Source organism: Chroicocephalus ridibundus, chromosome 1, assembly GCF_963924245.1.
Source record: "Chroicocephalus ridibundus chromosome 1, bChrRid1.1, whole genome shotgun sequence".
NCBI lineage: Eukaryota > Metazoa > Chordata > Aves > Charadriiformes > Laridae > Chroicocephalus > Chroicocephalus ridibundus.
Window position 1 is genome coordinate 184,105,138 of NC_086284.1, and position 16,788 is coordinate 184,121,925.

At 46.3% G+C, this 16,788-nt stretch overlaps 1 protein-coding gene across 4 annotated transcripts in view; it reads left to right on the forward strand.

The window, feature by feature from the left end:
• The first annotated feature begins 2,928 nt into the window (after positions 1 to 2,928).
• The window catches only part of PPM1H (protein phosphatase, Mg2+/Mn2+ dependent 1H), a 145,263-nt gene continuing 131,403 nt past the window's right edge, over positions 2,929 to 16,788 (forward strand). For all 4 annotated transcript variants that reach the window (XR_010069505.1, XR_010069506.1, XR_010069507.1 and 1 more), the window contains exon 1: positions 2,929 to 3,541. Coding sequence is in view for 1 of the 4 variants with exons in the window: in XM_063323065.1 (XP_063179135.1) it covers positions 3,306 to 3,541 (236 nt within the window). In the remaining 3 variants the exon portion in view is untranslated. The remainder of the gene's footprint in view (positions 3,542 to 16,788) is intronic.

Consider the following 16,788-nt stretch of genomic DNA (forward strand, 5'->3'; position numbering starts at 1 on the left):
TATTCTCTGTGTCAATCTGTTTTCATCATGATTAAAATGCACTTGAATTTCTTGAATGCTGAACATGATGCATGGCAAGGTGGCATAACATAATTCAGATGCTTCAAAGAGCTCATATGAATGCGTTTCTGGCCCACACAGCTCCACAAGCTCCATGGTGTGGTTAGCCATTCAGAGAGAAAAGTATATTTATCACAATATCACAAATAAGTTTATATTTAAAAAAAACCCAACTTGTCATCTTTCCTTTGCATCAGTCGTGGGATTACAGAAGGATACAGAGTCAATTTTCAAACATTTGCATAGAGAATTCAGCCTCAACATTTTATTTGAAGTCAATATCCAAAGCTTTAGATATCTACCCACCACCAAAGAAAAATGTCTGCCTTGGACCAGATGGACCACAGGCTAGGAGATTTGAGTAACTTGCCGAGCTCTGCCAGACCTCACCATTACTTCCTTTGAGAAACGGGGCTTCGCCTTTGACTCAAAAGTGAACAACACGATCCTCCTTCCCAAAGAGAACTGAAATCAAAGCATCTCTATACTTTTCAGCATGAAGAGGCCATATCATACCTGTTGTATCCTTGCAGCATTCTTGTGCCAGAGGCAAGCATCCACAGAATTTCAAACAGCGCACAGATTTGTTTTGAGTGGTGAGCTGTTAAGCTGTCTCCCCATATGTCTGATCTGAGCTTTTCCTTGTCATCTTGCAGAGATAATCATTTAAACTCTAGCAAGCCTATATATACTCCCTTAATGTTTCTCCTTCGCATTTTGTGCCAATCAGTGACCGCAGGTGGGGCAGGAGGACAAACACTGCATCCTCTCTGTTTTAGTTAATGGTATTTTTCAAAGTCTTTGGGTCAAATAAAATGCAAAGTTTCGTCTGCTGGCGCAGCCTCTCCAGAAGTATATTTGATAACCAGTGAAGGGCTCTACTTTTACACAGAAAAAATGAGCCTCTCCAAGATACATGTCAAGTTCCACTCATGCCCCTCTTCTCACTCCTGTCTTCTCCAGGTGGCAGATCCATAACAGCAGTAGTGAGGGAAACGGGCGCTGGAGTGCCTGTCTGAGGAAAAACACTGGCCATCTAGCAGACAAAAACAGTATAAAGACATTGTCCTTTGGTGGAAGAGGCTGGGAATGAACTGGGACCGGACAAAGCAAACATCCTTCAGGCCACCGAATAGAGTAGCCACTGGGCTTTGGGAATCCCACCACCTCAGGCTTGCTTTCCCCTGTGACATGTGAATCTGGATGAACGGCTGCCTGTTACGGCACCCAGACACAGGTCCTGTGAAAAAAAGCACGGAATTTTTTAAAAAGTCTTTTGTTTCTTTTTATTTCTTAGCATTTTTCTCTTAAGTAACAACCTCTGCAGCATAACCAGGAAACAAAGCAAATAGCACGAAAGGAAGAACTACGAGGTTTCCATTATATTGTAATCAAATGGTGAGTTATTAATGTCAAGTATTTTTTGACCTAAGAGAGGTTTACTGTTCCTCAAAAAAACTATAATATCAGCCCTGGAAACGACTAAACGAGAGGAAAAATAACCACCTCCTCCCAAAGGAGGTATACCTCTAATGTTTAATTCGGGGTGGATATTTTTCCAACTGTACTTCAAGTAGCACTTAACACACTCTTAGCATCCCTGTTCGCTAATCTACTTTTGGCTCTGTAGATGTTATTAATAGACAGTTTTATCATAAAAACTAGTAAGTGTCACATCATCTTTCTCACACATTGCTCACATCTGTACATAATTACCTGGAGCAAACACAGGCATTGTTGGAAACTCAGATATCAGGATGTGCTTTAATAATCAGAAATTGAACGTGCTCGCAGGGTTTAGCCTCCAAAACTGTAACTGCGTGTTCAGTGCTACGCCAGCTGGTTCCTAGTATGAGCCAGTGAGATGACAGCCCATCATCCCCACTAGCCACGCATGATGACTAACCAGATTTTCCCTGCTAAGTCCCAGAGCTGTGCTACCCTCACGGCTTGCTGTACCGACAGGTCACTCTGCCTTTTGGTGGGACATAGAGCTCTCAGGAGCAATGCAATATCCCAGGGCATGGACACAGCCTTGCTGTGGAGGACACGCTTCCTACATACTCCTGCTACCTTCCCCTCACCCCTGTTTTCCTGAAGCTTGGGAGACCCAAACCTGCAACCTTTCCCTGCACTTGGGTGACTACCATTTGCAGCGGACCTGCCAAGTTGTTTGGTTTTCTTGTTGTGTGCAAGAGTATGACACGGTCAATACGACACAGCCAGGGAAAGAGGGTTTAACACATCTGTGCTTTCAAATCTGAAGATATTCAGGCTTGTCCTTTCACCCTCGCTCCACAACCGCATCCTAACGGCCTGGCTGTGCGCGGGGGCACCCGGGGGCTGCCCCACTATCTCCGGGGCAGGCGGGACCCCCGGCTTCCCCAAGCGGGCAAGGGGGAGCCCAGGGCCGGCTGGCCACCAGACTCGTTTTAGGCCACTGCCGCTGGCCCGCCCAGGTGACTTATACTTCTTCTTTTACAGCAAATTGTTTTGTAAGAAAAATACCTTTGGCATGTTTAAGGGGGAGAAGGATGGAAAACCCTTCAAACGGCACCTGCGTCCCACAGCATCAGAGCTCTGCCGGGGGCCGGGACGGCGCCCGGCTCAGCCCCAGGGGCGACAGGGACGGGGCGCACGGCGGGGCGGCGACCCCCCGCCCGCCGGTAACGGCACCCCCCCAGCGCCCCGCCGCGGGGGACGTCCCCCGGGCACCTCCTCCCGGCAGGGCCGGCCCCAGCCCCCGCCGCACCGCCGCAGGAGCAGCCGGGGGCGGCCCCGCCAGGCCCCGCCCGCCGCGCACCTGCCGCGGGCCGTCCCGTTCCCGCCCCCCCCTCCCCAAGCCCGGCGCAGGAGGCGGGCGGGGGCAGCGGTCGCCAGTGCCCGGCGTGTGCCAGGAGCCCGCCGGTGCCGCAGGAGGAGCAGGAAGCGCCCGGGCACATCCAGCCTCGCTATCACATGACTCAGCAGCGGCAGCCGCCGGGCTGAGTTCACCCAGCGCCGCGCCGGGAGGGGGGAAACCTACCGCCGCCGCCGCCGCTGCGATGAGCCCGCGGCCCCGCGGCTGCCCCTGAGCCCGTCGTTCACACCCCCCCTACCACCACCCCCGCCCGGTTCCCCCATTGCGGAAGCGCGGCGGGGGCCGCCGGAGCCGCCGCCGCAGCAGCAGCAGCGCTGCCCGCCGGCGCCCCCCGCTCCCCGCCCTGCGCGGCGGACCCGGCGCTGCCGCCGCCGGCGGGGGTACTATGCTTACGCGGGTGAAGTCCGCCGTGGCCAATTTCATGGGCGGCATCATGGCTGGCAGCGCGGGGGCCGACCACGGCAGCGGCGCGGACTTGCCCCTCCGCTTCCCTTACGGGAGACCCGAGTTCCTGGGACTGTCGCCGGACGAGGTGGAGTGCTCCGCCGACCACATCGCCCGCCCCATCCTCATCCTCAGCAAGGAGACCCGCCGCCTGCCCTGGACCACGGGCTACGCGGAGTGAGTACGGACCCCGGCTGCGGCGGGCAGGTGGGAGGGCGGCCGGTACCGCCGCCTCTGGTCGCCGGTACCGGGTGACCCCCCCACCGCGGCGGGTGCCGGCGTTGCCGGAGGCGCCGTCCCGGGCCTGCGCGGCGCCGCGGGCAGCGGGAGCCGGGGGAGGGAAGGGCGGGGGGGGGCAGTGGGTAGCCGTATCCGTGTCGCCCTGTGCCGGGCCCGACCGTAGCTTTGCACCTGGGTAGGTCTTTTTTTGGGAGGCCGAAGGGTGCGAAAGGGCAAGTGCCCTTGGAAGTGCCCGCGGAAGCGGCCGGTAGCCTAAGGGTGGGAAACGGGGGGGGGCGTCACCGGGGCACCTCCGCCCGCAGTGGGGGCACCGCGGGAGAGGATGGAGCCCCCGCCGGTGAACAACTGTCTCCATTCTTGACGCGGGAATGAAAAGGGCCATTGATGGGAAACCCGTGTTGGTTTGTGCGTGTGTAACTGCTTCCCGCTGTCCAGAAGTGGTGAAACGTGTGGGGTTTGGGGCACCTTCCTGTGGACCTGGCAGGGCAGCTGGTCGCTTGTTCCCCAGGTGCTTTCCAGTTTGGGGGGGATGCTTGAGGAACATGAGCTCCAAACGGAAAGAAAAAAAAATAATCCATTGGACAGCCCCAAAACTGGGCTTTCCTAGCAGTTTGTTGCCCTGACTCACTCATGTCATGGTATTTACTTTAGAGGGTGTCTGGTTGTAGCCTTGAGCACAATCAAACTAAGTGATTGCAGGCAGCACCTTCGATACCAGCCAGGCAAAGGGCAGCATTCGTTTGGATGCAGATCCTTATCCCGCTGGCAAGTGGGAGTAGCTGCAGAGGCAAGGCATGTCCTTGCACTTCATTCCTGTATCAGTACACATGTTTTCTTCAGTGATGCTGGGAGCAGGACTCAGAATTTGGTTTCTCTCCACTGCTGTTTCAAAGCCTTGAATGTTTCTGGCCATCCATGTTGCTACCAACTCACAGGTTACACAAGTTATGCTAAACAAGCTCTTCCAAGCTACAAACTGTTTTGCTGTTGAGTCTCTTCAGGCATCCATGAATTCCCAACAAAGCTACTGCAAAAACTGCTGCGAAGGCTTCACGTTGTTAATGAGCAATCACTAGCTTTATTTAAAAGGTTGTTACATCATTGGGGACACTGAATTGGGAAGAGAGATTTAAAGAATTTTAAATTGGATTGTTCTCTTCAGATTATTAAAGAATTTGAGTAGACTACTGAGCATATTCCCTGGGAGCAATAAATTTAAATGTTTAAAAGTAAGCTCTAATTGTTCTGCTACTATAATAGTCCCTTAAAAAGCAGTGCTTTACCAAAGCAAGTAAGTGCTGCTATTTTTAGCTTAGGTGAGGTGCTGTGGCTTTCAGCAAGTAACTGTAATTGCAGGTTGGTGACAAGGTGGAAGGGAGGATCTCTGGCTCCCAGGTACACGCATCCACTGCTGCCCGAAAGCTTTACCCAAGACTGTCGGGGAAGAAAAACATGTGTGCCAGAAAATGAAGGCCCAGGTAGACCCTGTAGATGAAACCACCTGTGAGGGAGGGTTTGAAGATAAAGTAAATGGTGCTGGTGATCATGAAAGGAGAAGAACGTGCCAGGATCGTTTTCGTATACTTATTATTCTGAGCTTTGAGCAGTTCGGTTAATCGAGAGGCGTGATAAAGTCACTGGCTTTCTCAGTTCCTATTGTTATCTATATGAACAGAGGTTGGCCTTTTGCTTTATCTCTGTTTTTTTTTTTTCTTTTGTCTCATCCCCTTCCAGTGCAGTCGCTGGTTCCAGTGCCGGTGGAGCAGACCTCAGTGAAAGGTTCTCCTTCTTAGAGAGAGAGAGAGAACTAGTGAACTTGTTATCAGGCTCTTCCCAGAAACATCTATACGATCTTCCAGAATGGAGTTTAGTTGTAACTGGAAGATGTTAAAATGCTTGCTGTGCAGAAGCTAAGAGGAAAGCAGTGTTACCAAAATGGCACTGTCCTCCAAAGAAAGGCAAAGCAGTGCAACAGCCATTAATGAATAAAGAAAAAGAAGGAAATAAGGATGAACTTGGGTTTTGCCGAATAAGACTTTTTTCTTTTTCTTAACTCCTACTGAGCTATTACCAGGCTTTCTGAAAATAATTGCGAGACTTGCTTGGAGATATACTTTCAAAATACCTGTTCTCCTTCTGGAATGTATTTGAGTTATATACAGAAAAGAAATGGAAAAATACCAGGAAGGTCAAATTACTGTTGTACATACTCTGAAGTTTGTTTGCTTGGAGGAAGCGGGGGATGAAGTACTTTTATGCTATCATTTAGCATTGTGTTAGTGTCTATATTGAGGAAACTATCAGAGCAGTGTTTGCCTTTTGTTACAGTACAAGTGAGCGCTTGCAAGAATGTCAGGAGGAAGTTTGTTGTCCTCACAAGGCGCTTGTGACATAACACAAAGATCAGCCGTTTAATTCACATGTTACTGGTTTGCTTTGGTATGAAGGAATTGGAATATACGTGTCGTACCCACAATGCTGCGAGGGCCAGCTTCCCTGAGCTATTTCTTTTCCCTTGTTTCCATGTTGCAGCAAATCAGCAAAAGTGATTCCAGTGTTTTGTTGCCTTTGGGCACTGCGATTTTTACTTCTTGAAGTTAAGGAGAGGTTTGTTGTAGACTTAGAAGGTGGGGACTTGGCCCAGAAGGTGTAAGGGGAGAGTATATGCCACCTCTGTTGTGTCTGCCCTGATGTCATGGGCCGTCCGCACAGCGGGGTTTGAGTCGGTGGATTTATGCTCCACACCCAGCACCTGTCTCACTGTCCTTAGGAGGAAATTTTGGCTCTGAGAACAGATCACCTGGAGGCTTTGGCTCAGGAAAGTGTTTGTAATGTTTATGTTCTTTAGTTGTAAAACATGTCAGTTTACAGATGATACTGGAGCTGCTTGATGTTGTCATGTTAGTGTTTCATCCAAGCTGGGTAAGGCATTTCGGTGTTAGACCTGGTTCCCATGCAGGACTAAAGCAGTCTGAGTCCACAAAATATGTAGGTTTTTTCATGGACTTCTTGTTCCTTTGATTCTTGAGGATAGGAGTTTCTTACTAACTTAAGTAGTGATAAAGAAGCCCACCCTGTTGACTATTTCTTCTCTTTAGCATCTGTGGTATATGCCTGTTCATCTGACTTGTTCCCATGGAACAAGGACTTCTCCCCTTTTCCCTGCTTCTCTCATACTGAACTGTTTTTGTAATAGATATTTTTGCAATATTGCTCATCCATGTCATATATTTTAACTTATTTTTAAAATTACCTACTTATCTCTGTGGTATTATGCAGTGAAATGTAAATTAGCCTTTATTTTTTATTATTAGCTTCCCCTCTTTTAATAGTGTGATTATTATGCAAAGCATGTAGGCAGGCAAATGAAATCTTCAAAAACATACTTGATGCTGGGATAAAACATCATTGCTTCCTGAAATTTCAGTGGGAATCCCATAGGGACTTGGCTTTCCTTAATCGGTGAGCAGCCTGAAAATTGTCTTCGAAATGACTCCCCTGCTGTCTCTTCCTTGCGTGGGAGACCTGAAACCTTGAATTTCAGTTCACCTCATGCTACAGGATGGCAAAAAGCTGGTAGATGTTTCCAAGAGTTACTCTTACACCACAGACACTTTTCTAACGGTCGTCAAACTCCATACAAGCAAAATGAAAATTGTATCCCACCTCCAGTAAGCTTTTTAATTGTCTTTAAAGGTATCACTTTAGTTTAGAAATAAACTTTTCCTTTTTAATCAAGGGCATCCTTAACATAGTTTTACTGCGTGCAGCTAGCTGATGTGTATCAGGAATGACCCAGGGAGAGGACAGTCTGTTAACAAACATTCCTTTAAGTCTGCCTTTAATCCAGAGGGGTAAGGAGACTTGCTGCTCTCTGAAAAGTTAAGTGATTTATTTGAGTAAGGGGGTGGGGGGGATCCTGCCTGACATTTTATTTACTCGTTGCCCTCCCTCCCCTCCGCGGGCAGCTCCCAAGGCCACAGGGCTCTTCCAGGCCTTTCCCTGTATGAGCCACAAGCTGGTTTCTGAGGTTCTGCTTGGCGTGTCCTGTTACTGGGAGGAAAATTTCTTATCTAGACCCTTTCTGTGCTGCTTTCTGTGAAGCTGCCCGCAAGCCCCTGCCTTAAACTCTGAAAGTAACTGGCAAAGCGGAGGCAGTAACATAGGTGGAGTGTGTAACATGAAATGACTCGGATGGTATTCACCTGCATCTGAACTCTGCCCAGAACGTTTTCACCTTTTGCTCTTTTGCTTTATCTTGTTTCCCCTGTGAAGGTAGAGGATGAACAAGGTGGAGCAGAGCCTTCCTCTCCTGGTTGAATTCCTGGGGCTAGATTCGACATGACAAAATAGATGCTAAATTTGCAAATGACAAAGGATGAGCCTGCTACTTGTGCTGGTGGAGTTGCATTTTATGGTAGTCAAGACTACCACATCGCATTTTGTGGTAGTCAAAGTCAAGACTAGTCATTTTCTGTCTATTTTGAAAGTGTACTCCTGGTAGTCTAGAATTCAGTACTATTACCACTTTTCTAAATTGCATGAATCCTGGGGATGGGATCATAGCTAGCTGCTTCTGTGTTGCATGCTTTCCTCTCTTTACTGTTACCTTTCTGCAGTTTCTTTGGGGAATATCAAAAGGTGCTATTAAATACATTTAAAGGAAATGGGGAAAGTCACAATCGTATGTTGTCTGTGACCTTATGCAAAGGACAGTTTTGCCTGCCTTTTCTATTAATTTTTTAAAAAATTTCTAAATGACCCTTTAGATACCTTTGCAGTTCCAAGTTATAATGGGTAGCCAGAAACTTGACTTTTGTGCTGTGTGGGTGTTCCTTGGCTTATAATGTCAACTTATTATCCCAGCAGTGCCTTTTGTTTGATGAGACACAAAGTCCTGGCTCTTTTTCCATAATGTTACATTTCACAGATAATGTGGTTTCTCTGCTCTGCAGGCCTGCAGTAGCAATTACATTTTCTCTGTGGTGTGGTGACTGCTGACCCATAATGGATGCAGAGTTGTAGGTGAAGTATGATGACTGTGTCCTTCTGCAGCATTATTACAATGGCACGTTGTTACAGCAATAACTTAAGTTCAAAATGAAAAGGAGTGGGGGAAGCTTTTCTTTTTCTACTCTAAGTACTCGTTGCTTTGTAAGGCTGACGATGTTGCATCATATTTTCTCATGCTGTATTACTTAGCTTGTAGGAAATGAATGTACGTGAGAATTGTCTGGAGGTTTTTATTAAAACAATTTTCTGCCTTTCTCAGCGATCATAAATTTTAGGTTGGCACAATCAACATAAAATTTGTTGATTTTTTTTTTTTGAGTTAAGGTAACACAGAAGTATTTTTCCACCTGAAGTACCTTTCATAGAATCCTAAAATATCTCAAGTTGGAATGGACCCATAAGGATCACTGAGTCCAACTCCGTGCTCCTCCCAGGACTAAGAGCGTCATCCATATGTTCTGTCTAGACCAAACTATTTATTCAAACGTTAAGCATTGTAATAACAATCCAAAGCAGGTCAAAGCTTACCACTTCTGTGAGATGAGGTAAACCAAAGCACTTGCTTGTCCTGAGTTGGTCAACATGTTGTCGGAGGATAGTGTAGGGCTTGCAACTACTGATCGCTTATTCTAATCTCCTTTGCCTCCTATTAACAGGAGATAGCACTACCAATGTGCTCCTGTGAATTGAAAGTAATATTCTCATTTCTGGGAGCTAGTCTTTCGAACCGTCATCTGGGAGCATGACTCATACCTCGTCGGTAAACACAGTTCTTCTATGTGTTCTGTTTGGTACAAATTTCAGGAGGATGGTACGCCTGGGAAAAGAAATACCTTTTTTTTTATCCAGTTCTGTTTGGCTGTCTTCTCAGGTTAAGTACACAGAAATAATAAATTACTTTCCGTTTTAAATTTTTTAAAAATTTGTTTGTGCTTCTCTTTGTCTGGATAAAATTATGTTTCTTTATTCCTTCTGTAGTTCAGAACGCAAGACTGAGTAGGACCTGATGAAGGAGCTAAAAATTCAAATCCCCATACGTGTACCCAAAGACAACTGAACATTCTTCCTGTGTATGAATTATTCTTCTATGCGTAATGTAACGTTAACTTTAATATACATTGCCAGACTCTTGTTTAAGCCTGAGCTCATATAAAACAGCCTACAGAAACCTCATGATAGTTTTAAGAGCTTCAGAAATCCTTTTCCTTGTGTAAGAGCTTATACTATAGCATCTAATATTTATGTAATGTCTCTAATCTGCCAAGTGTCTTGCAAATAATGATATCAGAATAACCTTGAATAAAAATGTACATGTGTAAATGTGCTGGTTCCTCAGGTGAAGAAACCAAGGCAGTGATGATAAGCTTTGGCAAGAGGTTTGGTACAAATGTGGAGAACAAATCCTGAGTTTAAGGTTCTGTGCTTGGACAACACAGTTGTTGTTCCTGCAGTTGTGTGCTTGTTCCTATGTGGTCTCTAATTTCTTATAACTAATAGGGGTAAAAGGAGAAAAAGCGGGGGGGGAAGGGTAAATCATGTGCTCTGGTATTTTTAATGTAGTCTAAGTTGCACACATGATTCCTAACGACGCAAGTATGAAATTCATCCCTCTAAGCTGTCTTGTATCACTAGTCCCCCAGAGGCTTAAGGCTAGTGCTGTCTCATGTGTTTCTGAAAAGCTCACTTGAGGACGGTCCTGGCTTCTGAAACCAGAGGGTGACTGTGTCCTCCCAGGCAGCTTTCCTTTGGCGCCTTTTGGCCTTGGCACTGGTGGCAGTCAGCAGATGTTACCTGCAAACACTCCAGCTTTCTTCATTTGTCTTAGATGCAGCTACATCGCTTGGGAAAGATGTAAGTAGGATGGCTTGGCGGAGTTATCGTCGTGCTATAAAGTAATCTGACGGGGCTGTGCCCCTTGGGATGAACCGCTTTGAGCCTGTGAATGTGATCAAACGGACATGCTCAGCTCGACCTTGAAAGGAAGCTGCGCTGCAAAGCACAGGTTGTTCCTGCCGTGGGATCTGTGTATCACGTGAGGAAGAAATATGGTTTGTGGGTTTAAGGACAGGTTAAGTCATCTCTGTGTTGAGCCGCATCCTGAGTTAAGACTTGGAATAGGGGAGCGCTGTTAATGAGTGGAGGGAGACGTCTTTGGGTGGATTTGTGCTGAGCAGACACAGTAACTTTGCTGGGGTAGGAGCAGGTGCTGCGTGTGTGCTGGAGCAGCGTTTGCAGGGGAGATAGAGGCTCCTGGATTCATTCCTATCTTGGATCCTTATCCTCGCCCTTTTGGATTTGTGTTCTGATTGAACTAGCTGCTCTAAAATGCAAGACGTCCTACTGGGCAGCAGTAGCTCGGTATGAATTGTGCATTTTGTTGTCTCAACTGTCTGAAAATTATTTTTCTCCCTCCTTGTTAAACAGAAGGAGGAAGGTGACTTTTAAGACTTGATTCCCATTTGGCAAGTTACATTACCTGGCAGGGTATATGTTTGTGATGGCCAGCTACTGTACAAGCTATTATCCAGAGTGGTTTCCTTGCTCATAAGTTAGGTAGAGTATAAGGGGTCATGGTTTCAAGTGCTCAGAGTGCAAAACATTTAGCACAGCTGGTGAGAGAAACCCCAGCTTGTGTTGAGCCCCTCCACCCCTCAAATGCAACAGACATGGTGTGGGACTTTTATTGCATACTAATTACAGAGGTTCAAGCACATAGGAGGTGGCCAGTAGGTCCGTTGCAGCCATTTGGCCGGCTTCACCGCTAGTGTCTCCTGCCCAGCTCCCCCATCCAGTGGCATGCTTGCCGTCTAGTAAACACTGCCAACTGCACTTGTGGCTGTAAGTGGCAGGGTGCTAAATGGTTGATGCTGTGTGAGCTGTTCAACAGATGAAGCTCATAAAACAGCTGGAGGCAGGTATGATTCCTCCTCCCAATCCTGTACGTAAGGCAAATGTTTGTCTGCAGAGTTTAGCATTCTCTAAATAAATGCTGCACCCGGTATTTCTTCAAAGGAAAGCTGTGCTGGAGTAAAGCCAGTCTAAGGGACATCCCTTGTTCTTGATCACAGCATGGTTTTATTGCTGCAGTCTAAGAGGGGAATGGAGAAAAATAAGGCTAAGCTGAGGCAGCCAGCATTGGCAAGTGCGGTGGTTGGGGGAAGGCTCTGAGCAGGAGGGGTGTTGGCAATGCATAGTTGGGGAGCACCAAAATATGGACCCTGTGCATGACTCAGCACTCGTGCTGATTGAGGTTGTCAGTGTGCTGGGGTGGGGGGGAGGGTCCTTTCTGTCATGAAGCAGGGTGGCGAATCTGGAGCTTGGCTCCTTGTTTGGGATCTGTATTCAGCATGGTGCTGGGGGAGTCCAGGGCTGCTGAGGTACAAGGCTATGGGCAGTGCTGTGTCCCTAGAGATCCTCTGGCTTGACAGAACTGAAAATGTATATATTTTTTAAAAAAAGAGAAAATTATAGTGGTAAGCTCTTAGTCCCATTCACTGAAGTGATTATCATCTGTGTTTAGCTTAGTTTCCTTCTTTCTTTTCTTTGATACCAAGGGTAGCATGAACACCTGAATCTTGTGTGGCCACAAGACTTGATGGCCAGGGCAATGCTTCTCCTAAATGGTCCCCACTCCCAAGAGGGTCAGGAGTCAAATGGGCCTGGTCCCTAAGAGGAAAGAGAGCAGCATTATGTCAGCGTTTGCCTGCTCTAGTGTGGGGAAATCTGTCTGTCCATCGATTTTGCTTGTCATAATGTCAGGTTGTTTGTAATTCTACTGGGCATCTCCTCTGCTGGAGGAGGAACAGTGTCAGATCCTGTAGGCTCTGCACCTTTCCTTCTCGTGAAAGCAGGTCCTGGATCCTGGTCGTGACCGTGACTGAAAGGTGAATAACTGTTTCCAGTATCTCTTTTTTTTTTTTTTTTTTCTTTCCCTCCTGTTTCTTCTTTTTGAAGTGCTACCATAAGATGTAGTCAATCTTGACTGATTGTTTTCGATGCTGTTCAGGCTCCTTTGCAGGCAGTGATAATGACACTGATACCACCAACTTGAGGTGATGAGTTTTGTCTGACTTAGGGAGAGAGGGTGGGGAAAAGAGGGGGAAACCACGTACTGTCATGTATATGCTTTCCATGGTGATCTCCTGTTATGATAGGAGGAGAAACGTCTTTGATTGCATCTTTTGATACTTTTATTTTGCACTGTAAACTATTGGGTCTTTTAAGGGGGAGATGACACAACAGTGTATGTGTGAGTTGGAGTGGAAGAAGAGCAAGCACTGTTTGGGTGTTAGCTTGCGGTGATTTTCTAGATCATACTCTGACGTCCTGCGTACCACTGCTTCAGAAATCCTGCAGCAAAGTGTCCTTGGACTGGTGTTAGAGGTCTGTGAGATTGTCTAGGGATCCCTTTGTAAGTATAGCTCTGCTTCCAAAATCTTCCCAGTTAATTTCTCCTTCTATTCAATCTGCCAGTCCCATAGCTAAGTGCCCTTTGTGGTGGTGTCCTGTCTGTGTATCTGCCCCATTGCTTAAAGGTACCAAGAGGCGAGATCTTTCCTTCCCTCTGTGAGTCCTTCTGAGTTTCCCTGATTTGTTCCTCTGTCCTTTATGTCCTGTTATGATAATTTCCACTATCCAAACTCCCTGCAGAGAGGAAAAAGAGATCCAGCTCCATCCAAGCTCTGCAGCAGATCTTTTTTATTTTTTTTGGCCAACATGGATTCATTCAGGTCAAGTATGATTTGTCTATCTTTAGGTATGTTTTAGAGACCTCCTTAGAAACAGATGATGTGTAGTGTGTGTTTGTAATGCTGTAAAATACTTGTCAGCTAGCACTAACAGTCCTAGTCTTTGGTGGAGTCTAATGTTGGAGGTGGGACTGAGGCTGGGTCTCCAGCTCTTAGAACTTGAACAGTGGTCCATTTTGTGGAGAAGTCTTGCAAAGAAAAAAAAAAAAGTTACCCTATTGTTCTTCATTGATCTCTGTATTTTTCAGTTGTAGCAGATCACCATGTGGACAGACACGCTGTGGGTTCTCATCCATGAAACACTCCATACCCATTCCCTGGGGTGAAACAGGATCCTTTCCATGGCAAGCTACCTAGGCAGAGAATTTGTCCTTTTGTTCAGGTGTGGTGTTAAAGATGCAGCTCTTTGAAGGCTAGGAAAATACTACAGGCATAGCTGCTTTGCATTTGCATGGGTTTTGTTAGGTTTTGAAACAGTTTGAATGAATGGGAGGTTAGTGCTGGAAAAAGAAGTTTCCCAAAGTGCCACTGTTTGTTTTTTTAACTATTATTATTATTTTATTATTTTTTTATTTTCCCCTTTTGCTGTGAGGGAAGTTGCTTTTTATCCTTGGTTGTGGACTTTATTCTTTTTGATTCACAGCCCGTGCTGCCTGTCTATGAGGAGGAGAAAGTGAGAAACTGTGAGAATTAATAGAGGGAAGCAAACCTTCCTTTACTTTCTGGTTGGGAAGAGTGCTCCTGAAATCGCTTCAGGCCCAAGTGTTGTAACTGAGAGCAGGGTCCTCTCCAGCGGGCTCAGGGTTGTGTTGGATGATCTGTTTCAAAGCCGCCACATCCCTGCCTTGCTGACCAGGCTCACAAAGCAGCTGAGCAGCTCTGCTCGTACCCAGGAGTGCGAAGTGTTGCACCTTGATTGGTTTTGGTGGCTGTGCAGGGAGCTTAGTGCCAATTCCCGTGTCCCATTCTGTTCCCCCCCCTGCTGTTAATTCCACTGGCTCCATGTCTGTGCAAGTGCCTTGGCAGGCTGAGTGTGGGTCTTGCGTTATTGTTTTTTTTTGTTTGTTTATTTGTTCAGCAGTATGTGATGCTTTGCAGAAGCCTGTGCAGTAAAACTAGGTTCCTTAAATTGCTGGTTAAGTGCTTTTAAAACAGCATTTGGGAGAAAGTGCTCTTTCTTCAGAATTTGTATTAAGGGTCTTTGTTTCACGAGTGAATGCTAAATTTTGGAGTAGAAGTTAGATCTAAAATCCAGTTTGAACTAGTTTTCGTTTCTCTTTGCTGAGGTGTCTTGACTGAAAAAGGAAATTAAAAGGGTGGTTTTTTCCCCGATTTCCTTCCAAGGACTTGATCTAAGTTCAAACTTGCAATATTTATCCTTTAGAAATTTTAAGAGTCGTACAGTGAAACCTGCATTGTATGTGTGGTGCTGCTGGGGATGGAGTATGCCTTTAGATTCAGGTATTTGGTTAGGCATTTAGAAATGAAAAATAGTTATTGTAAAGTTAACCTCAGTGAATATTGTTGCTTATATCACCACATAGACCATACATTTTTATGGATAGTTAGTCTGAAATGAGTGATTTCCATTTTGCAGAATGTAAATAGAATTTTTTTCCCCTTTCACCTGCCCTTTGCACAAAAATTAATTGTTTTTCAGGCATTTTGTGTATTTTGAAGCTGAGAACTTATATCAGTTACATATACTTTCGACCCATAAGGCAGGAATTGGTAAGGCATTAAAACTTACACTGATATTTTTAAGAATTAAAGAAAGGTATGTCAACATTAGGCTTGGAGGGTGATTCCCTCTCGTTTACATTGTCACCTCTCTTGTTAATCACATCTCCAGTCCTGTGTTTTCAGTTCATTTCTTTATTCTTCTCAACAAACTTTAATTAAGATCAGTGTCTCCATGTCTCTTGCAAAATGCAGATGACAACTTCTTCGCGCTGGGACTCCCTCTGGCGTACTTCTCAATGTCATTTTAAGGTCTCTCCATCCCTCTCTGGTAGTGCAAAGCTGGGAATTACAGCCCAGTGAGTTCCTTCAGCAACCTCTCCAGAGTAATCCCTGAAAATCCCAGGTCTGGGGATGGTAATTCTATTAGCCGTTCAGCAAGCCGAGTCTGGAAGAATGCAGCTGGTGTGTGGTAATGTGGGAAGTTCCCCATCTCTGCCTTTAATCCTGCTTTTAGAGGGGGAAAAAAGTTATAGGCTAATGTGATTAGCTGTAATCCCATTCTTGCTTGGTTTTAGAGGAGTGTCTGACTCCTAAATCACAAGCTAGTTCTGTGAAGTGCTTTTGTGGAGAGGACCAGGAATTATTTTGGTAGTCAGCCCATTTGTCTTTGGAAAAAACACTGGAAGCAAGAGAAAGAAATTCTCATAGTCGGCAGTGAGTTCCTAGCTGTTGCACAGTATGATTTAGAAATCTGAAACCAAGAGCACGTAAATAGAAACACAAAATGAGCATAATCCTTTCAGGTATCTAGGTATATGTATAAACACACGCAAGGAATAACTTACCTGTTCACTGCAAATTGCTCTTCAGGGCTTTGTATGCCCAAAGGTTTACGCTGGGATCTTGTTATTTGCTGAAATGTTGCTGCTGAAACTGGTGGTGTGGTTGGCTTAGTGCAGGCCGGGGACAGAGCTGTCTCTAATAAAAGCCACAGCTTCTACCTGAAGTGAATGATCCGGGGACTTTTTTTTTCCCCCATTAAGGCACTTGTTTTTCCTTTTAGTCCTAAGGGAATGAAAACACTAACTTCAGTGGAAGTGCTGGTGTGAAGCATTAGACGTCCTGTTGGCCGCTGGAGCGGGGCAGAGGCAGGACCCTCCATGACAGGAATGGAACACGCTGCTGCCTGTCCCCGTGTGCGCACACAAATGATACGCCGCTTTGGGGACAAAGGTCATCATCTTCTTGTGTGAAAGGCAAAGTGGAACCTGAGATCAAGGTCTTTCAATGCCATTGTTTGCTAGTGGCAGATCAGTTGTGTTCAAAGGTTTGGTGCTCCCCCGCGGCCTTTGTCTGGGGAGGAGGAACCACTGCGCTCACAGGCACGGCCTGTGGCCCGTTTTCTGTTTCCAGGGGAAAGGAGGGAGAAGGCAGAAAAATACTTCGTTGGTATCTTGTTTGTTTGCTGGACAAATTGGAAACAAGCGTGGCTTGTTTTGGAGTTAAATGCTGCATGAAGCCTCTGGCGTGAATGGCTCTAGAGAGGGATGAGGTCTGAGGACTGAATTGTTGCTGCTTTTTTTTTTTTTTTTTGAGAAGCAAATTTGAGATACCGCAACTTAGAGAAACTGTGTGAATTGAGGCTTTCCCTTGTCTTCCCGTCAGGTTCCCCCTCCTCTCATGCCCTTCCCTGGCAGCATGGCGGTAGTGGTGGCATGGGGACCCCGGGTGGGGGGGTCG